Consider the following 21,713-nt stretch of genomic DNA (forward strand, 5'->3'; position numbering starts at 1 on the left):
GATTGTCTTTTTATTACTTATAAGAGTTCTAAATACAAACCTTTTGTTAATTACATGTGTTACAAATACCTGCTTCCACTCTGTGATACACCTTTTCACTCTTAATGGTATCCTTTGGTGAACCAAAGTTCTTCATTTTAATGTGTAGTCAAAATATATCACTCTTTTCCTTTATTAGCCCTTCGTGTGTCCTGTTTGAGATGTCTTTCCCTATGCTGAGAACAATATATTCTTCTATATTATCTTTTAGGAGCGTATTGTATTGCTTTTCACATGTTGGTGTGCAAAATCCAACTAGAGTTGATTTTTTGTGTGTGTGCTGTGTGAGGTAAGGATCGAGTTTCTTTTCTTTCCCTTCTTTCCTTTCTCTTAGGATATTCAATAGCCCTAGCAACATTTACCATTCTTTCCTCACTATTCTGCAGTACAATCTTGGTTGCAAATCAAAGATTTTGTTTCTAGGCTTTTATTCCATTCCTAGGACCTAGTAAACTATTTTGTAAAAGCTTTAAAATAAATCTTGATACCCTGATAGAGCAAATCTTTCCATCTTGTTCTTACTCAGAGTATTTTTATATATGCTATTTATGGCCTTTCATTCCTATATATACTTTTTAGAACTAGCTTGTCAAATTCCATGCAAAAAAAACCATCAAAACCCCACTGGGATTTTTACTGGGATTGTATTTTATTTATATATCAAGTTGGGGAGAACTGACATCTTTACAATATTGAGTCTTTCAACATAGGAATATGATACATCTTTCCATTTATTTATTATTTCATTTCTGTCAATAATTATGGGGTTTCAGCCACAGAAATGAGATGACAAAGGTGACATCATCACTTGGAAAGCATCACAATAAGACACACATGTTGTGGCGCCACTGTGGCTCTAAGGCCTACCACCTTTGGAAGTCAATCTGCTGCAAATGTGTCTATCCTGCCAAGCGGAAGAGAAAGTATAACTGGAGTGCCAAGACTAAAAGACAAAATAATACTGGGCCAGCTGAACGAGGCACCTAAAAACTATGCTGCAGGTTCAGGCCTGGATTCTGTAAAGGAACAACATCTAAACCCAAGAGGGCAGCTAATGTGGCATCCAGTTCATCTCAAGGATTTCAACATTTAGTCACACAATAGATGTTCTGGTTTCAAAAATAAAATGATAACAATGTATTATAATCTTCTGCACAAAGCCTTTGCACATATTTTGTGAGATTTATTTCCAGGTATTTGAACTTTCTTTAATCTATGGTAAATAGTACTTTTATATATTTTTAACTTCATTGCTGGTCCAGGCATACTTCATTTGATTGTGCTTCACTTTATTGCACTTTGCACATATTGCAATTTTTTAACTTTATTTATTTTTGAGAGAGAGAGAAAGCATGAGTGGGAGAGGGGCAGAGAAGGAGGGAAAGAGAATCCCAAGCAGGTTCCACACTGTCAGTTCAGAGCCCAATGCGGGGCTTGAACCCAAAAACCACGAGATCATGACCTGAGCAGAAGTCAGATACTTAACTGACTGGGCCACCCAGGCGCCCCAGTTACTGCATTTTTGACAAACTGAAGGCTCATGGCAACCCTGTGCCAAGCAAGTTTATCAGCACCATTTTCCAACAGTATTTGCTCACTTCATGTCTGTGTCACATTTTGATAATTCTTGCAATATTTCAAACTTCTTCGTTACTATATTTGTTACGGTGATCCATGATCAGGGATTACACCTCTGCTGAAAGCTCAGATGACGGTTAGTATTTTTTAGCAATACTTTTTAAATTTTAAGGTATTACACTTTTTTAGACATGGCTGCGATTGCACATTTAATAGACTACAATATAGTGTAAACATAACTTTTATATACACTGAGAAACAAAAAAACTTCGTTTCAGATGCTTTATTGCGATATTTGCTTTACTTCAGTGGTCTGGAACTGAACCTGCAATATCTCTGATGTATGTTTGTATATATAAGTGCAAGGAAATTTTGCATACTGACTCTATACCCAGTAATCTAGCTAAATTTATTCTAATAATTTATCTGTAGATTCTTCTGGATTTTCCATGTACATAGCCATCATCTGCAAACAACAGATTTAACAGGGTTCCTTTCTAATCCTCATATATTTTTTTTCTTGTCAAACTGTATTAGATAGAATATCCAATAAAAGTGGTGTAAGTGGGTATCCTGTCTTATTCCCAATCTCAAGAGGAAAACTTTCAAATCTCACCATTAAGTTTGATGCTGCTTAAAGGGTTTTTGTAGAGACATGCTTTATCCAATTAAGGAGGTTTTCTTTTATTCTTAGTTTGCTAAGAGTTTTGAATCATAAGTGGAGGGTAAATTTCGTCACTTTTTTCTGCATTAAGCTGATCATTTTTATCCCCTAATATATTAAAATGATGATTTACACTTACTTTTAAAGAATGTTAAAATGACTTTGCATTCCTGAAAAAAACCCAACTTGGTCATATATATTGCTGGATTTAGTCTGCTAATATTTTGCTCATGACTTTTTGCAACTATATTAATGAGTGAGATGAAATTGTGATTTTCCTTTCATCTGGGATCATTTTTATTCTGCCTGAAGAATTCAATTGTTCCTTAAGTGCCAGTCTGCAGGCTGACAAATCCTGTATCTGATTATCTGAAAATATCTTTCTTTTACCTTCATTCCTTTTTTTTTTTTTTTGATGAGTACTTTTTTTTTTTTTTTTTTGAGAGAGAGAGGACACAAGTGAGTGAGGGGCAGAGAGAGAGAGAGAGAGAAAGGGAGAGAGAGGGGGGAGGGGGGGGGAGAGGGGGAGAGAGGGAGAGGGAGAGAGAGAGAGAGAGAGAGAGAGAGAGAGGCAGGGCTTACCCAAAGTGGGGCTCATGCTTACCCAATGTGGGGCTCAAGCTCACCCAACATGGGGTACAAGTTCACCAAGCATGGGACTCAAATGCATGAACTGTAAGATCATGACCTGAGCCAAAGTCAGATGCTTATTCAACTAAGCCACTCAGGCACCCTACCTTCATTCTTAAAGACTATTTTCCTGGGGATGCCGGGGTGTCTCAGTCAGTTAAGCATCTGACTCTTGATTTCAGCTCAAGTCATGATTCCAGAGTTGTGGGATCGAGCCCCGAATCAGGGTCTGCACTGAGTGTGGAACCTGCTTAAGATTCTCTCTCTCTCTCTCTCTCTCTCTCTCTCTCCCTCTGCCCCTTTCCCCCACTCACACACTCTCTCTAAAATTAAAAAAAAAAAAAAAAAGACTATTTTCCTGAAAAAAAATCTATATTGGTATCTTCTTTCAATAATCTAGCTTCTACTGCTCTGTGCAGAAGTCAGCTGTCGGTCTAATTACTATTCTTTTGAAAGCAAACTGTAAGTTTTCTCTGGCTACTTTTTTCTCTCTGCTTTGGTTTTATAGCAAGTTTAACTTAATGTATACCTACTGTAGATTTCATTGTACTTATCCTGCTTGGGATACACAGGACTTCTTAAATCTGTGCATTCTGTTAGCTTTGGAAAATTCAGAGCTATTATCTCATCAAACATTGCTTCTGTCCATTCTGGCTCTCCTCGCCTTCTGGGACTCCAATTATACAAATGTTAGACCTTCTCACCATACCTTCTATGTCTTTTACCTCTTTCCTGAATTTTCCATGGTTGCATTTTTACATATTTCCTTCTGGATATTTTCTTCTTTTTTTATGACCAATTTCACTATTCTCTCTTCAGGTATAGTAACTTTTTGCTAAACCTATCAATGGAGTTTTAAATTTTGATCTGTATGTTTCAATTATACAATTTCTATTTGGTTCTATTTTTATAAATTTCAGTTCTTTGCCAAATTTCTGAAACTTGTCTTTGATCTCAAACATAATAAATATAATTATGTTTCAGTCTGGTGCCCCTTGGGATCGATTTTTACTGCCTGTTGTTTCTTCTGATTTTTGTTCATGTTATCTCTTCTCAGGAATCTGGTCATTTATGATATGTGTCAGAAAACTGTTCTCACAAAATTGTTTGAAGAAATCATCTGAAGCCTAATCTGAATGAGCCTTCAGAGATGTGGCTTTGCTTCTTCCACATACCTGGAGGCACTAGCAGCCTGAGGGTACCTTAACCCAATTTCATGAACTTAGATTTTTCCGAAGGTGAGCTGTAATCCCTGGAACGGTGTACTTCTGATTTACCCCTACTTCCAGAACATGGCCTTTCATAGTCCCAACCTAGAGAAAACGGGATTCACCAGGGTTCCCCCCACTTGGTTCTGAACATTAACGCTTGTTGCTTTAGTCCAGAGAAGCACATTCACAGCCTTGACAAGCCTCCCCACTCAAGAATCCAGCACATGCCACCAGAGGAGAAAGGACTCCCAAAATGGACTCTCATCCTTGAACTTCTATCTTTATACTTCTGCCCTCACATTGATTATAGCCTGGTAATTCTTCATTACCTAGCTAGCTCCCCAGGATCTTCAAGCAAATATTTATATGTTGACAATTATTTTCTAATTGTCCCCAATGGGAGAACTGATCCGATTACCTAGTCTGCCATTACTCAAAACAGAAAGCAACATTGCCTCTTTACCTTTTTCAGTTTGAAAATACCTTACTGAATAAAATGGAAACCAAATAGAAATTTTAAAAGTCTGCCTTCTTTCTGTCACTGGCTAACAGTATCAGCTGATCTAAGTAGTGGTTCTATCCCCCTTTGATTTATCCTTAGGTGTAAATGAAATTACCACAAAAATAATGAAAGGCAGTAGTGGGCAGAGTAACAAAAAATTAATCCCTAAGGAGACTTATAACCTGTATTTCATAAAAAATTCATCAGAGAGAAAAAGGCCCAGAAAGGGTCAGTTCCTGATGAGCACAAAGGTAATAGAGGTGTCTCTTACAATATAAGAACAGTGAAAAAATCTCATGACCCATTTGCGTGTATTTTTCCTGAATAGGTAATATAGCCACATTATTCAAAATTCAAAAAGCGTGAAAGTATACAGGGGAAATTTCCACTCATCTCAGTCCCCACCTCCCAAAGCAACCAATGTTATTAGGTTTTATACAGTCTCCCAGAGATACTATACACACATTAAGTGTGTGCATATATATTCTTTTTTATACAAATAATGAGGATATTAAACATACTTTGCTTTTTCCATTTATATCTCAGAGATCTTTCTGTAACTATCTATTAAAAGCTTTCTCATTTTCCTCTACAGCTGATTAATATTTCATTGGCTGGATATTCCATAATTTATTTAACCAGTTCCCTATTGATGGACATCGATGTCCTTTCTAACCTTTCACCATTACAAACCATCCTATATATAATAACCTTATGTCTGTGTCATTAAACAGGCACAAGAAAAATCTAGAGGATAAATTCCTGGAAGGAATGGATCAATGAGGGCATATACTATAATTTTGATGGATATTGGCAAATTGCCCTCCACAGCATTTGTGTCAATTTACACTCCTAACAGCAACGCACAAAAGTACTTGTTCCTGCACAACAGTGAGACACCAAGTTGCCCAGAGTATTTATGATTTCCATATCCCTTATCATAAATTAGGTTGAGCATTTTTCATATGCTAAGAGCCACTTCTCAGAGCATCTTAATAGCTCATTGTATGCAGGAGAAAAAAGTGAAGAGAGATAGTGCTCTTGATTTTTAAGGTTAAAGGTACATGCTAAATTATGTAAGAGCTACTGGTAAAACAACGTGTAACTAGATTCAGAGAGCTAGGAAGTAAGAAAAGGAGAAAGAAATACTTAAGTTTATTTCCAGAAGTATCAAGTGTGGAAGATGCAGTCCTGCTATAGAGAGAGAAAACAATTACAAACACAGCTTTTCAAGTTTCCTAAGTTTATTTAATGAAATTTAGACCACTATAAAGAAGAAAAAGCCATGTTTTCCTATAGGATAGCTTTTAATATGTCAGCCAAATATAGACAAATTCTACAAGCATTCCTCGAAGAGACCAGAGAAACCAGGACAGGTTTTGCAAATTTAGATGGTATATGGGAATATGGTGGGGGGGGGGGGGGGGGGGGGGGTGTTAATGATATTTATTTCAACACACATTAGGAAAAGTTGGCACATCAAAATAGTAACAGCACAGATACCATTTAGAATGAAACAAAAATTTTAATGTCATTTAAAGAAAAAATAATAACCAAATAATTTTGGAATGTATTCTCTAATATGGCAAAAAAACAGGACTGTGATACCTGCACAGCCGAAGTCTTGGAAACAATGGGCAGAGAAAGGAAAATGGAAGCTCAGGAATAATTAAATTTATAATTGATAGTCCCTAAAGCAAGGTAAAGAGGGAAAAAAAGAAACTTTCCTATGATTTCTTTTATATTTGACAATATTTAAAATACTAATTTTCTTCCTGTTACCAGAATATGGTTTCAAACATTCTGATCATGTTTCAGATTTAAATTTATGGTGTACTTTGTACTTTCTCTACAAAGAGAACCAAAAAAGTGTTTTTTTCCTAAAGCATTTGAGTATCAGGTCAGAGTTCTTTAGAACAGGTCTCATAGGACTTCCCCTTCACTAAACAGGCTGCAAAGGCATAATTAGCCTGGCCTTTTAGATTCAAGGGCAGAGGAACCAAAAGCAGGTTATGTGGTTAAAGACTCAAGAGGCTTAAATAAAAAGAAACCGGCTGAATTTACATTCCAACCAAATCCAGAGACCATGTGGTCCATTTTTTGTCAGTCCTTATGAGCGAAATAAGCTCTTAAGTGGTCATTCATATTACAAACTTTGGGTTATGGAATGAATTACGACAGGACTAATTGGCTATCTCAACACAAAACACAACTACTATCAGAAAAAAAAAATTACCACAGGCAGACAAATTTATTCCATTTTGATATAAAACTGCAATAGAAAACCAAAACACTATAAGGGCTCTTTGGCATAAATTTCCACTCTTTTGCTCTATGCAATATGGTAGCCACCAATTTTTCAATTCCAATGTAAATTGAAATAGCCACAGTAGGCAACATTTCCATCCCTGCAGAAAGACTGCACTGCTCAAAGACCTACATAAGAATCATGAACAAGTTCACATGACCTGTTTATAGTCCTTAGCATCTAAGTACCTTGATAGCTCTCAGGGTCATATACACCAAACCAAGTACTGCTGCTAACTTCAAGGTCATAACAGATTTGCCCTTTATTTTCCACAAAGCTCAATAAATTAAAAAAAAAAAAAAAAAAAAAAGTCTGTTCTTAAGTGATGAAATATGTATACCTCAGAGAGTTACACTATATAAAGAGCAGTAGCCCTCTCCTCTTGGGGACTAAAGGACCCAGGTGCCCCAAATAAAAGATTATTAAAAACAATTACACTTCACAAAACAATAAGAACGCTGTGGCCACTGCAGAGCTGAGTTCAGAAAAAATAAACAGTTTTCTTACTTCATCACTAAAACTTGAGCTAACATGAAGACACTCAAAAGGTACTTTCTGCAGAGAATATTATTAAAAAACAAGTTATAGTTACGATGGATAATTGTAGATTCCTGCTTTCAAGGAATAAGATACACCAAAAAATCAAAACCTTTAATTCAGTAACAACTGAGTGTCCAAACTCATTTCTTAATTGCTGTTTTCCCTCTAAGAGAGGATGGCAGAAATCTTTCAATATCATCCTTTCTTAGGCCTCCACTGCTTACTTATTGGATCATTTTCCAGAGGAAGGTGGCATAAGGATCCAATCAAACTCTTAATTTGAAGCAGCTTTTTAAGTTCATTCCCCAGGTTATACAACACTGAGCCAAGCCAGATACATGATTTCCACACTGCTTTGGAAACCCAGCTGCATGCTAACTCAAGGTTTCTCAAAGGAGCACTGCTGACATTTGGGGCCAGATAATTCTTCATTGTGGGGGCTGTCCTGTGCATTGCAGGGTGTTTAGCAGCATCCCTGGCCTCTACCCACTAGGTATCAGTCATAGCCCTCCTACTCCTCCCCAACCCTAGTATCGACAACCAAAACATCCCCTGAGCAACCCCAGGCAAAATCAGTCCTGTTTGAGAACCACTGCTTGTCTTTCTTTCTTTTTTTTTTTTTTATGTTTATTTATTTTTGAGAAAGAGGGAGGGAGAGCGAGCGAACACGAGTAGGGGAGGGGCAGAGAGAGAGAGAGAGAAGGAGACACAGAATCTGAAGCAGACTCCAGGCTCTGAGCTGTCAGCAGAGAGCGCGATGCAGGGCTCGAACTCACAGACTGCGAGGTCATGACTTGAGCCGAAGTCAGGCGCTTAACCAAATGAGCTACCCAGGCACCCGGAGAACCACTGCTTTAACCCAAGGAACATTCTTGAATATCTCAACCCTAATTCTTCAGATGCATTTGGTGCTCCACCAAATCTCTGTGTTGAGACTTTGTCTCACAATCCAGCAAATATTTGTAGAACCTCTAGGACACATCAAGGGCTATAGGAGATAAAGAGACAAGACAGATTCTTCCCTTCCCTCAAGCAGATTTCTTGGGGTAAGTGCATAAAGAACTGTAGTATCACATTCAATTATATGTTTTGAATTGCTGATGTTTTTTCCAGTGGTACTCTTGTCTTACCAAACTAAAAACACCTTGAGGGCAAAGACCATAATCTGCTCTGGAACACCAATACTGGCTCAACAGCCAATAAAAACAAATGATTGTAAACTTCATCACAACAAGGTGACAATTTCCTATAGGCAGTAAAATCTCCACAGTTAACCTGGACAGTAAGTTAACCTCTCTCAGCTATAGTTTGTTCCCCTATAAAATGGGGAGGGGGCGCCTGGGTGGCTCAGGCAGTTGAGTGTCCGACGCTTGATTTAGGCTCAGGTTGTGGGATTGAGTCCCATGTCAGGCTCAGTGCTGAGCATGGAGGCTGCTTAAGATTCTCTCTCTCTCTCTCTCTCTCTCTCTCTCTCTCTCCCTCTGCCCCTCTCCCTTGCGCGCGCTCTCTCAAATAAATTAATTAAATAAATCAAATGGGGAGAAAATGACTCTTCACAGGATTAAATCAGATAATACAAGTAAATCTTTTTCCACTTTCTGGCACAGAGTAAGCATTCAATTAATGTAAGTTACCATTACTATTATTTTAAGAGCAACAAATCCTACCTCAAGGGGAAGAACTTGCTCTGGGCCACAGTAACAAACCCCTACATGACAGAAGAAGAAACCAACACTCACCCTGCTAAGGACAAGAGGAAGAAACTAACCAGAAGTATTTTTATCAATGTCCTGGGAACAAAAAGAGAATTCAGGAACCAATTAAAAGGGGTGAGGGGGAGAGGAGACTCACTCAGAAGCAAAACCACCATCCTCCAACATAGTCCTGGACTATTCTTAAGACTTTTCTATTTAAAATGTTTGGGTTTGTTTGCCATAAGCACACAAGGAGCTAAAGGGGAAGTTGAAAAGAAAAGAAAAGAAAAAATCCTCAACTTATAAGTACTGACATATGCAAGGGACAGATGTTTATGAGACTTTTGAGTGTTCATTTGCTGAGTCTCTTAGAAATTATGCTTAAAATTTTTATTGCTATAATGTTAAATACATGCCATCAATTTTGAATATACTACAAAGCATAAAAGTTCACATGAAGGAAGAAAACACAAAAATTGTTAGATATTTTAAAGAGAACATAAAGTCATGGGGAAAAGCTGGGTGACTCAAAGGTGTGTGTGTGTGTGTGTGTTCCACTGAAGTAGCATTAGAAGATGGGAGAGATTTGGGATATAAGTAAAAGACGAGAAAAACCATCGTGCTGGAAGACACACATCCAGGAACACCTCCCACAGCACCTTATTCTCGTAATAACGAATACCACCAGTATGGTTATGTACCAGGAGCTAGGCACCAGTGCCTCGCTCTCACTGGCTCATGTAATTTCCCCAGCAGTCTGATTAGACAGGTACTAGCAGCACCCACATTTGACAGATGACGAAACGGAGATAGGGAGAAGTGACTTGCCCAAGGTCAAATCAGTAAACTGAAGATTCAGACTCCGACCCAGGCGCCACCTCTACCGCTACAATTTATGGTGCCTATTTTAATTTCAGACTTGGAAAATTAATTTATACTTGCCACTTAGCGAGATCAGTTGTCTCCCCCTACCCTTTGAACCTCCTGGTGTGGTAAGCAAAAGGAGGCCCGAAAGGTGAAGTGCGCCAGATGCACCCTTCGCCCCTGGGATGGCGAACCCTTGCCGAGGAACTGGCGTGGGTAGAAACGGGGACGGTCTCCCGAACCAGAAGAGGAGGGTGCCGGCGAATGAGGGAGGTCGCCAAAGTCCCTAAGTCAGCCCCTACGTCCTGCCTTGGCTCTGGCCATGACGTTCACTCAGAAGACCCCGGAGCCTACCGGGTCCCGCCCGGCTCTCGTCTCCCGCACTCTGAGCGATGGAGAGGGGCGGCGAGGCGCGGGGGCCCGCGTGCAGCGGCCAGGACCAAGCGGGGCTCAGGCCAGCGGAAGGCGAGGCTCCCCAGGCGGACGCGGGCAGAGAGCGCGCGGAGAGGTGGGGAGCGGGGTGCGGAGCCACAAGCAGTGGGCAGCGAGGCCAGAGGGGCTGGGGTCCGCGGCCGAGGAGGAGCCGGCGGGCAGCTCAAGAGGCGCCGCGGGCAGAGCAGCCCCGTCACCGCCAGCTGGGCCGATGGGAGAACGGAAGCGGGGCAGGAACCACGCCATTTCGAAAGAGGAGTAGCGAACAAGCTCGAGCGCAGCCCCAGGCTGGGCGGCGGGGACGGGGGCAGGGGCGCGGCCAGGGGCAGCGAAGGCGGGGGCTCTGCGCGGCAAGGGGCTGCCCGGGCGGGTCCGCTCCGCCGAGGGGCGCGGGACAGAGCGGGGCAGGGTGCGGCCCGAGCGTCGCGCGACGCGCCGGGCCCCGAGGCCGGACGGACCCACCCGCCGGCCCCCGGCTTGCGTACCTGAGGCGGCCGCCTGGCTCCCCTCCACTCCCGGGCTCTCCCCGGCGCGGCCCGCCGGCCCCCCGGCTGCCTGCCGCTCCGACATCTGCAGCCAGCGCCGCCAGCGCCTCCGCCGCCACCAGCGAGTGGCTCCGGAAACAGCCGAAGGCCGAACGAGCACGGCGGCGGCGCTCCGGGAGGAGCCGAGTGGGGCCCGCGGGCCGGAAGGGGCCGAGGGCCGGCCCCGAGGGGCCGCAGGGGCTTTGGGCAGCGGAGGCTGGCGACGCGGACGCGGGGAGGGTGACTGCGTGCTTTTGAACGCAGGTTTTTAGTCAGGGCTAGACAGAACAAGCAAAACCTTGGGAAGATTCAGGAAGACCCGACCGGAAATCATGGTATCCATAGAGACGCTATCGGAAGTTGGGGTTGCTAGGAGGCCTGAGCGCGTCGGCCAATGTGCGTCATGGCTGAAGTCCCAGAATATTACGATTCAGGCTCGGATGAAGGAGACCTGGAGTATGAGGACCTCAAACTGCCTAGGTCACTTAAAATGGCTCAAGATGGCGAAGTTGACACCACGGCAGAAGTAGGCCTGGAGCTACAGATTGACCAGGAGCCACAACCAGAGGCGGAGGAAGAGGACCTCAAATCGGGGGCGCCAGACAATGTGCACCTACACCTAAAACCGACCAGCATATCTGAGGAAGAGATTCCTAGGGAGTCAGAGATAGACTTTTCTAGCAAGACTGATCCAGGGATGTCCCAGGAGGCACAGTCAGAAACACTCAGAGAGATGGAAGAGCTCTTCCAGGATTTGGATGTCCTTATGCATGATAAGGAAGAACCAGGCTTAGAGTCACCAGAGGAGGCCAAACTAGATCTTAGAGAGGATGTACTCATAGAGTTGGCTGAGGAAACAGATCTGGAGCTACCAAAGGAGACCAAAGGGGCCTCAATCAGTGAGACTAATTTAGAGTTACCAGAAGAGACCAAATTGGAAGTTCTGGAGGATTCACTTAGAGCACAATATGAAGAAACAGGTCTAGAAACTTCAGAGCAGACCAAACCTGAATTTCCGAGTGAGAAACCAAGAAAATCAATTGAAGAGGCAGATCTACAGCCGCCAGAAGTGACCACACCAGAGATTCCAAAGGAAGCACAGAGAGAGTCACCTAGGGAGAAAAGGACCGAGCCATCTGAGCAGGCGAAACCAGAGTTGCCAGGAGGGAAACCAAGAGAAACTGAAGAGTCAGGTCTGGAGCCCGCAGAAGAGACGAAAACAGAGGCTCCACAGGAAATACAAAGAAAATCAACTGAGGAGAAAGAGACAGACGCACCTCAACAGACTAAAGCAGAGTTTCCAAAGGAGAAACCAAGAAATTCTACTGAGGAGGCAGGTCCACAGCCCCCAGAAGAGACTAAATCAGAGATTCCAGAGGAGGATGGAAGAAAATCAACTGAGGAGAAACAGAGAGAGCCACCTCAGCAAACTAAATCAAAGTTTCTAGACCAGAAACCAACTAAGTCTAGTGAAGAGACACAAAGGAAATCAACTGAGGAGAAAGTTCTAGAGCCACTAGAAGTGACCAAGTCAGAATTTCCTGAGGAAAAATCAAGAAAATCAATCAAGGAAACAGGTCTAGAGCCATCAGGAAAGACAAAACCAGAAGCTCAAGAAGAGATACTGAGAGAATCAACTGTGAAGAAAGTTTTAGAACCACTAGAGGACACTAAATCTTCAGGTCAAAATGATAAGCAGAGAAAATCAACTGAGGAGATAGGACTAGCACCACCACAGAAGATCAAATCAGAGGAGACAGTAAGAGAGTCAACAGAGGAGAAAGGTCTAGAGCCACCAGAACAGACTAAACCAAAGTTTCCAAAGGAAGAACCAAGAAAATCAACTGAGGAAACAGGTCAAGTGCTGCCACAGAAGACCAAACCAGAGGTTCAAGAGAAGACACAAACAGAGGAAGCTACAGAGAAAGATCTAGAGTTACCTGATAAAGCCAAACTACCACTAAGAAAAGAGACACATGTAGAATTTTCCAAGGAAGATTGGCCAGAACTAGTTAAATTTAAGCAGTCTGTAGACAAGGATCAGCTAGAGTACTCTGACTATCAAAGAACGTGGTCGGTAAAAGAAACCAAGAAAGCTAAAAGAGATTCTATGTTTGGGTCTCCTACAATAAGCGAAATAGACTCAATAAGTACAAGTTATGAGTTCTCCAAAGAACATAATGGACTGTTTGAGATTACTGATACCAGTAGTGACTTCTACGCATATGTCTCAGATTATCAGAGGGATTTGGGGGAGCCTTTTGGTGAAATAGTTGAAGATTTGTCCCCAGAGTTGAAGGAACTAGCACACAAAGATGAAGAAACCTCGCCAAAAGAAAGTATAGAGCTACAATTTGAGTATCTTAAATGGAGCCCAGAGAAAGTTGCAGAGTGGATTAGCAAACTAGGCTTTCCTCAGTACAAGGTATACAAAAATAATGTTTTTAAAGATCACATTCTCTCATCTTTCTGCCTCTTATTCCTCTTACCCTTACCTGAGCTCTTGCTTCTTCTTCCCTAGAAGGAGCATAGAAAAGTCCTGGACTATGGTAGAGGTAACTTGGATTTTAATTTTGGCCTTTCTACTGATGTATTTTGTATTTTGATAGAGGAAGGGAGGGTCACATTTGTTTCCCTATTTATCACAGTAAGTATACTTCTTTGTAATTCTTGAATAAAGACTAAAAAAATTATATAGGCCTCTTTTCATAGATAAGTATCTTTCTTTTTGACAGATTTTGTCCAAGGTAGACTTTTGGTACTTTGTCAAGTTTAGTGTCAGCTCCCTTAACTTGTACTACTAATCTTAAGTGTGTGTCTGCCCCAAAAATGTCATATGTATCATGAGCACCTAACAGTATTAATGTAAATAGTTCATCAAGAGTAGTTCTATTAAAAAGACAGAGTTAATGCCAACTGTACTTCAATAAAAAATAAAAATAAAATTTTAAAAAAGGAAGCTGGGAAAAAAAGATAAGAGAAAATCTTATTTCGTTGATGCCAGCTATGTTCTTAGGCTGTCACAAAACAACATAAGATCTGTGATCTTTTGCACCCCAGTACTTAGAAATGTAATTGAGGAATGAAAGAAGCATTGGTTGTATCATGCCAAAAAAAAAAAGTATATGTATGTATGTATGTGTATATATATATATATATATATATATATAATATATATATATATATAGGAGCAGTGTGAAATTTAATCAAGAGCTCAGGTGGAAAAAATGTGGGATTATTAGGATTATTATTAAATTTCAATTTGCTTTAAAATTTAATTAAAATTTTTTCTCTGTATTGAACCAGAAACAAACATGATTTGTCTCTCCCTTCCTTCTCTTCCCCCAATTCTTTCTTCTCCTTCCCAACTTCCTGCTATTTGCCACAAATCATTTGAGTGATGTTCTTGTTATACTAACAGGAGTGTTTTACCACAAACTTCATCAGTGGCCGAAAACTCATTCATGTAAACTGCTCAAACCTCCCTCAGATGGGGATAACAGATTTTGAGGACATGAAGGTGAGTTGTGTTTAATGTTTCCCTATAGAGCACTGTCTTGTAGAAAAAGACCACTTATTACAAGTTGGTATTTCCAGTCATACCCTCACATAGCTACCAAGTACCACCAGATAAATATCTTACTCTTTTTATGTTCAAAGATGATACAACTATGTGTATGAGCTCTAATTTCAACTTACATTAATAGTATACTGGATTTTCTAAATAAAAATAAGGAACAGAATTAGCAAATTAGTAACTTGTAATACAAATTCCTGAAATGTTTAAATACCAAGAATTTCAGCTTCTTATGAGAAAACATTTTTCAGAGTCTGCCAATTCATTTTGCTTCTTTGACATTTTGATTCCAAAAATACAGTATCAACAATGCAATAAGAAAAATTCTAATTATCCTTTTCTGGTCTTGCAGGAGTAGGGACACCTGGCTGGCCCAGTCAGTAGAGCATGCAATTCTTTATCTCTCAGTTGTGAGTTCAAGACCCATATTGGGTATAAAGCTCAGTTAAAGAAAAATTGGGGTGCCTGGGTGGCTCAGTCAGTTAAGGGTCTGACTCTTGATTTCAGCTCAGGTTATGATCTCATGGTTCGTCAGATCAAGCTCCTTGTTGGGCTCTGCACTGACAGCTTGGGATTCTCTCTCTCCCCCTTTCTCTCTGCCCCTCCTCTGCTCATGCTCGTTCTCTCTCAAAATAAATAAGTAAAACATTTTTTAAAAAATTGAAATTCTCAAATGATGAATCCAGTGGTCTATCCTTATACCTCAAGAACTTTGAATAAGCAAACTTCAGAATATTTATCAAAGTCACCAAAGTGTGACCCCCTCCTTGAGGTCACTAGAGTAATAAAAATTAAGACATTTAAAGGTATCTTAGATAAGCTTTGCTTGACACATAGGTCCACTTAAAAAAGCTAATTATAGGGGCACCTGGGTGGCGCAGTCGGTTAAGCGTCCGACTTCAGCCAGGTCACGATCTCACGGTCCGTGAGTTCGAGCCCCGCGCCGGGCTCTGGGCTGATGGCTCGGAGCCTGGAGCCTGTTTCTGATTCTGTGTCTCCCTCTCTCTCTGCCCCTCCCCCATTCATGCTCTGTCTCTCTCTGTCCCAAAAATAAATAAAAAACGTTGAAAAAAAAAAAAGCTAATTATACACTGACACAGGTAACTTTTTAGAGATCACACATGAACTTAATGTTGGTTCTCAACCCTTTTGGGAGCTCTCTTGTGTCATCTGAAATTGGCCCCTGTACTCAGAGGGCAGGGAGAGACTGAAGAAACATGTAGGCCACTCCAGGTTGGTAGGTGGCAGTTTTAATAATAATAAAGAGAATTTACATATGAGGTTTCTCCTGGGTGGCAACAAGATGAATGATTTCCATGCCTGTCCTCTAAATCTCAAAAGTTTATAAAGAAGCCCTAACAGGGGTCAGTCACGTATACTGTGCAAGTGTTTTCAACACCACATCACTTTTCCAAGGCCATGTCCTTAGAGCAGCCTCAGGAAGCGGGAAAGGCAAGTGGAGCCCGCATTCCAAGGACAGGGAAGGGGGTAAGGAGCCTCTGGGTGCCCAGGTCCAGCTCATAGGTCAATCAGCAGTCACATCTTTTTTTATCACATTCCCCCACACTTAAGCATGCTATAGATACCTTTTTTTACTGATAAATAAGCACCTTTAGTTCTACCATTGTAATTACAGCACCTAGTACATCCAAAATTCATCCCATAACAAAACTTACATAAGTGTAATGCTCTTTTCCATAACTCTCCTGTATCATCATTCATGGACTTGGGCAGAATAGCAGGACTGGGAAAAGAGCGGTGGCTTGAGAGTGCAAAATTCTAGGCATGCTGATAAGAAACTGAACCCCATTTGAATGGTGCATCCCATTTACAAGCCTTGCAGTTAACATATGGCCAGTTTCTATTCTCTTCAGCTTCCTTAATTATGCAATTATTCATGCCTCACCTGTGGAAAGAACTCACCATTCCCTTTGCTCTTTCTCCAATGTACTGAGAAGATGAGAAAAGAGCTAGTGGGGTGGGTGAGACTGATGGGGAGTACAGAAGGGACGAAGCACTAATTCTTCTTTGAACCTGGCCAAAGGATCTCTTAAAACCACTATCCTATCATTCCCATTTGTAGTGATGCATTAGCTTGGTTGGTAAAAAGGGGAAAGGAAGTCAATCGTATTTATTCTAGGGACAAGCTAAACAAGATAGCATTACACCTGCTTCAGCTTTGTCTCTTAGAGAATCTCAAAGCAAAAAAATTTTTGAGAGCACGCGTGCACACACAGGGGAAAGGGACACTGGGAAAGGGAGAGAGAGAATCTCAAGCAAGCTCCACACCCAGCTCAGAGCTTGATGCAGGACTCAATCTCACAACTGCAAGATCATGACCTGAGCCTAAATCAAGAGTTAGACACTCAAATGACTGAGCCACCCAGGTGCCCCAATTCTCAAAATATTTTTAACTGTTCACTCCATCAAGTGAACAAAAGAACTCTTGGGAAATATTTGGGGAAGAACATAGGTGAATTGCTTATTCCTTTTGTATGCATGATTTTATAGAATATAACCTCATAAGCTTTATATCCCAGCAATTTTACTACACTTGCCTCGTTTCAAACTATTTGAAAAGCACAGATTAATAATATGTGAGCAAATTCTCACAAGACAAAATATTTTTCTTTAACTTTCAATTTTCAGATAATTTTAGTTTTACAGAAGAGTTGTGAAGATGGTACAAAGTTCCTATGTACTCTTAACGCAGCATTCCCTAATGTTAACATCTTATGTAACCATGGGGGCATTTATCAAAACAAAGAAATTACCACTGGTACAGTATTCCTAAGTAAATTATAGACTTTATTCAGATTTCTTATATTTCTCCACTGATGTCCTTCTTTTATTCCAGTATCCAACTGGGGATACCACTTTGCCTTTAGTTGTCATTGTTTCTTTGGTCTCCTCCAATATGTGACAGTTTCTTTTTTGTTGTTTCATAAAGTTTTAAATTTTTGTAATGTTTATTTATTTTTGAAAGAGAGAGAGCGCAAGCTGGGGAGGGGCAGAGAGAGAGGGAGACACAGAATCCGAAGCAGGCTCCAGGCTCCAAGCTGTCAGCACAGAGCCAGACGCGGGGCTCGAACTCACGGATCACCAGATCATGACCTGAGCCGAAGTCTGACACTTAAATGACTGAGCCACCCAGGCACCCCGACATCTTTAGGTTTAATTATAGGTTCCAATTATGTAAATGTGCATAGTTACATACATAAGGTAACCACAAACAGTATGTATTATATTGTTAATGATGAAGCAAAACTATCCGTAGCTTACAAATAAAATAGCAGCCTTTAAAAACCATAATCAACACAGAATACAATGATGATATAATAATAATAGAATCCTCTTGAAAACTAGAACTGTTACAGATTCTGCATGAGACCATTTGCATTGAGCATGAGGCTCCATCCTAGAACGCAGAATTAAGAATCCTTAGGAAACTCTTATAATCTTCATAAATATCTGTATTTATACATAAATATCTGTATTCCTGTAATCCTTACTAACTTAAGTTACTAGTAAATTGCTCTAACTCTTCGGCAAAAATAAGATCTGCGGCTTATCATTTATCAGAACTAATGAAAGAACTCACAGTTTTATATTAATTTATAGCCCATCAAAGGTCCCTCATGGTCCATTGATGAACTTCAGACATAGAATTAGATGAGAGATGGTTAGATTTTATTTCCTGATTCCACATCTAACCAGTAGCTTTGTAACACTTTTAATTTCTGCATTAGAATATTAAACAGTATTGGGCTCTCTCAGCCTGCAGTAGGCACATAGTTCTTTTGGTTAATAGTGAATAAATCTGTCTATGATTACAGGGTCCCTCCGGGGGGCACCATCTGTTAACCTCAGTGAATTTGTGAAAGAACCTGCTCTGGTCAGGGGCACTCAGGGTGAGGTGCTGACCTAACAAGGTGCTCGGTGTAGCAGCATCAATTACAAATGAGAATTCTTAAGAGCCACCTGTAGTAATTTGGATCTCTAATTCTAATAAAACAGCTGGAACTTTAATGTCTGCTTTTTAGTGTTTGAGATTTGTTTTTAGTCAAACAAATTAAGTAACTATTTGAGTTATTTTTTTCTTTTTTTTTTTTAAATTTTTTTTCAACGTTTTTTATTTATTTTTGGGACAGAGAGAGACAGAGCATGAACGGGGGAGGGGCAGAGAGAGAGGGAGACACAGAATCAGAAACAGGCTCCAGGCTCCGAGCCATCAGCCCAGAGCCTGACGCGGGGCTCGAACTCACAGACCGCGAGATCGTGACCTGGCTGAAGTCGGACGCTTAACCGACTGCGCCACCCAGGCGCCCCAAGTTATTTTTTTCTTAATTGCAAATTAACTGAGCCCCTTATAGACAAGTGATTTATTAACCTTCCCAGAGACAGTCATGGCTCTTAATCTGAACATATTATCTGCTCATATGGCTGATCAGATTGCTCAGCCAAAAGAAAGAAATGAACCCATCCATGGCAAGCCATTGCCAAGAGCCTAGAAACACCTTTAAATGGAACTTATAAAAAGGTAATAAATCATTTGATGTTTCTTATAAGGACTTTATTTTGAGAATGCCAGGCTAGTAAGCATTTCCATGTGTTATTTCATTATTTTATTTTCCCTTAGAAATAACTTAAAAGGTTACCATTCAAAAGGCCTAGGAAAATAAATAAAGCTTCTTTAATTTATATTTTCAGTTAACCCCATTAAAAAATTGTTCTTGTATTTTAGGTAATTTCTCGGCATACACGGGAGCTACTGGGAATTGAAGAGCCATTATTCAAACGCACCATCACCCTTCCCTACAGGGACAATATAGGCTTATTTTTAGAGCAAAAAGGTCATACTGGGGTAAAATCTGATTCCTTGACCTTATCTGAATTTGTGCAAGCAGCAGGATTACAGGACTATGCTCCAAAAGTAACTGCCCCTGAAAAGAATGAAGCATTGTATTACACTGAACCGTAGGGAAGAGCCATTTCACTTACCTGAAAGATCAAACTAAACTACTTGGGGGAAGAAGTATGGTCTTTTGGGTTCTCTTTTTATCTTCTTCATTAAGGATCAGAGTTAGAACTCCTGGCTCCACCCCTAGTTCTGTCAGCACCTCGCAGCACCTTCCTTTTATTTGGGTTTCAATTTAGCTCCGTGTTTAAACAAAGATATCAATATTTCTCTTTCTGGGTAATTATAAGGATTCCTGATAAATTTCAGTAATGTATCTGGTATAGGAACATGTTAGGGAAATGGAATTAAAAGTAAAATCTCCTGCCAACCTAAATAATCTTCTCGACAAATGCAGAAAAAGAAACAGTTGTATTATTGAATCAGCATTAAATCAGTCAGTGATGTATATCACAGGCAAGCTGCTAAAGAAGACTGCAAAGTCGAGGAGATCTCACCCTTTTATATAGCCAGCCAGACAGAATCCATTACTTACATGTTAACTGTCTGTATCCAAAAGAAAAAGAAAACTTCTCTTATCTTTATGACAAACATGAAGTTACTATTGGAGCCAGGCACTTAGGCCCAAGAGATAAGGTGCCATCCTCCTTAATGCTCACATTTCAAAGAGATGGCCCCAAAGCCCCCCAAACAGACAGTCTTGGGATGTAAAACTGGTAGTGACTTACTCAACTTTTTAGAGGATTTATGTACATGTCAAAAACAGAAAAAGGATTTAAATTACATGTTTTGTAAAGGAAATGTAAGGAAAGGGAGAAGGGGAGTTCTTTCATTTTTTGCATCAGAGAAAAAAATTTTAATATTTTTTAAAATTTATATTTATCCTTACAAACAACATGGCTTATAGGAGTACCACTGGACTATGGAATAGGGACTGGAGTTTGTTTACCAGGCTCTTTTATGTGGTACTTTCCAGACCTTTATAAAATAAAATTCAGGGGGTGCCTGGCTGGCTGGCTCAGTCAGTAGAGAATGCAACTCTTGATCTCAGGGTTATGAGTTTGAGCCCCACATTGGGGGTAAGGTTTACAGAAAGGAAGGAAAGGAAAGGGAAGGAAAGTAAAGGAAAGAAAAGAAAGGAAAGAAAGAAAGAAAGGAGAGAAAGAAAAAGGAAAGAGGAAAAAAAGGAAGGAAAGAAGAAAGAAGAAGAAAGAAACAGAAAAAGAAAGAAATTGAATGAAAGAATGAATGAATGAATTCAGAGTCTACCCATAACTGACTGCTCAAAAAAAAAGATAAAATAGTTCGTGTTGCTTGAATGACTCCAGTTCCTCTCTAGTTTACAGGCTTAACTGTTCTTTCTCTTCCCAGCCTCACTTCTTAGTCCTAAAAGCCACTAAAGGGCTACCATAATCCAGAAAGGCAATGATGTACCCTGTCCAGTTCCCTACACCTGAATGAATAGTCAAAGGAATCAATTTCTTTTTTTTTTTTTGTACTGAGAAAAGGAACAGTACCTCAAGTTAGCATTCGTACCAACTGTTAATATTTGATGATGCACCTAGTTTTTTCCCACACTGGACCAATGAAATTTTATCTCAAACCATTCTACACCATACCATTGAGTTTGCCTGGCTCACAATTATCCAAAAGAGAAAAATGTAAATGATTAATCTAACACAATGGTGGTTTACAAGTATAGTGAATGGTTTTGTTCAAAAGCACTTTAGCGTTTAGCAAACAATTGCCTGTTCAATGACAGAGCATAGTCAATGTCCTCCTTTCTCAACCTGATGGTCACTGCTGTTGTTTTCTACTCTATTATAACTGACATAAACTATTTGCAAAATGTAAAGGCAATAACTTTGCAGTGTAGGAATAAGATCTATATTTTGCAAAATTATTTTTAGCCATGTAATATAAATGCCAGCCATTTATAAAAATGGTTTTGTTGTTTAAAATGGTTTAAATGGGGGGGCCTGGGTGGCTCAGTCGGTTAAGTATCTGTCTTCAGCTCAGGTCATGATCTCACGGCTCGTGAGTTCGAGCCCCACGTCGGGCTCTGTGCTGACAGCTCAGAGCCTGGGGTCTGCTTTGGATTCTGTGTCCCTCTCTCACAGTGCCCCTCCCTCGCTCATGCTCGTGTCTCTCTCTCTCTCTCTCTCTCTCTCTCTCTCTCTCTCTCTCTCAAGGATAAAACATTAAAAAAATAAATACAAATAAAAAATAAAA

General features: G+C 40.4%; 2 protein-coding genes and 1 pseudogene across 3 annotated transcripts in view; 2 read left to right on the top strand and 1 right to left on the bottom strand.

Moving 5' to 3' along the window:
* TMED8 (transmembrane p24 trafficking protein family member 8) overlaps positions 1-11,120 on the bottom strand; it is a 35,718-nt gene extending 24,598 nt beyond the window's left edge. Inside the window, exon 1 of the mRNA XM_019427323.2 lies at positions 10,948-11,120. Coding sequence (XP_019282868.1) covers positions 10,948-11,032 — 85 coding nt within the window. The 5' untranslated portion in view covers positions 11,033-11,120. The remainder of the gene's footprint in view (positions 1-10,947) is intronic.
* Positions 721-1,189, top strand: LOC128773039 (60S ribosomal protein L37-like; annotated as a pseudogene).
* Positions 10,173-19,598, top strand: SAMD15 (sterile alpha motif domain containing 15). 2 transcript variants are annotated; one of them, XM_053889647.1, is made up of 3 exons: positions 10,173-10,538; positions 14,408-14,506; positions 19,308-19,598. In XM_053889647.1, exons 1-3 carry the CDS (start codon positions 10,353-10,355, stop codon positions 19,542-19,544), a joined length of 522 nt encoding a protein of 173 aa, XP_053745622.1. In that variant the 5' UTR covers positions 10,173-10,352; the 3' UTR covers positions 19,545-19,598. The 2 variants fall into 2 exon arrangements, with proteins under 2 accessions (XP_053745622.1, XP_019282853.1); XM_019427308.2 differs by lacking the exon at positions 10,173-10,538 and adding an exon at positions 11,126-13,411.
* The last annotated feature ends 2,115 nt before the right edge of the window (positions 19,599-21,713 follow it).

This window comes from Panthera pardus, unplaced genomic scaffold, assembly GCF_024362965.1.
Source record: "Panthera pardus isolate Hobbes unplaced genomic scaffold, ASM2436296v1 HiC_scaffold_24, whole genome shotgun sequence".
Taxonomy (NCBI): Eukaryota; Metazoa; Chordata; class Mammalia; order Carnivora; family Felidae; genus Panthera; species Panthera pardus.

Coding starts and splice junctions, on each gene's coding strand:
- SAMD15 (XM_019427308.2), top strand. CDS start 11,381: ATGTGCGTCATGGCTGAAGTCCCAGAATATTACGATTCAGGCTCGGAT. Junction 13,412..14,407: donor TAGGCTTTCCTCAGTACAAG/GTATACAAAAAT, acceptor TTATACTAACAG/GAGTGTTTTACCACAAACTT. Junction 14,507..19,307: donor CAGATTTTGAGGACATGAAG/GTGAGTTGTGTT, acceptor CTTGTATTTTAG/GTAATTTCTCGGCATACACG.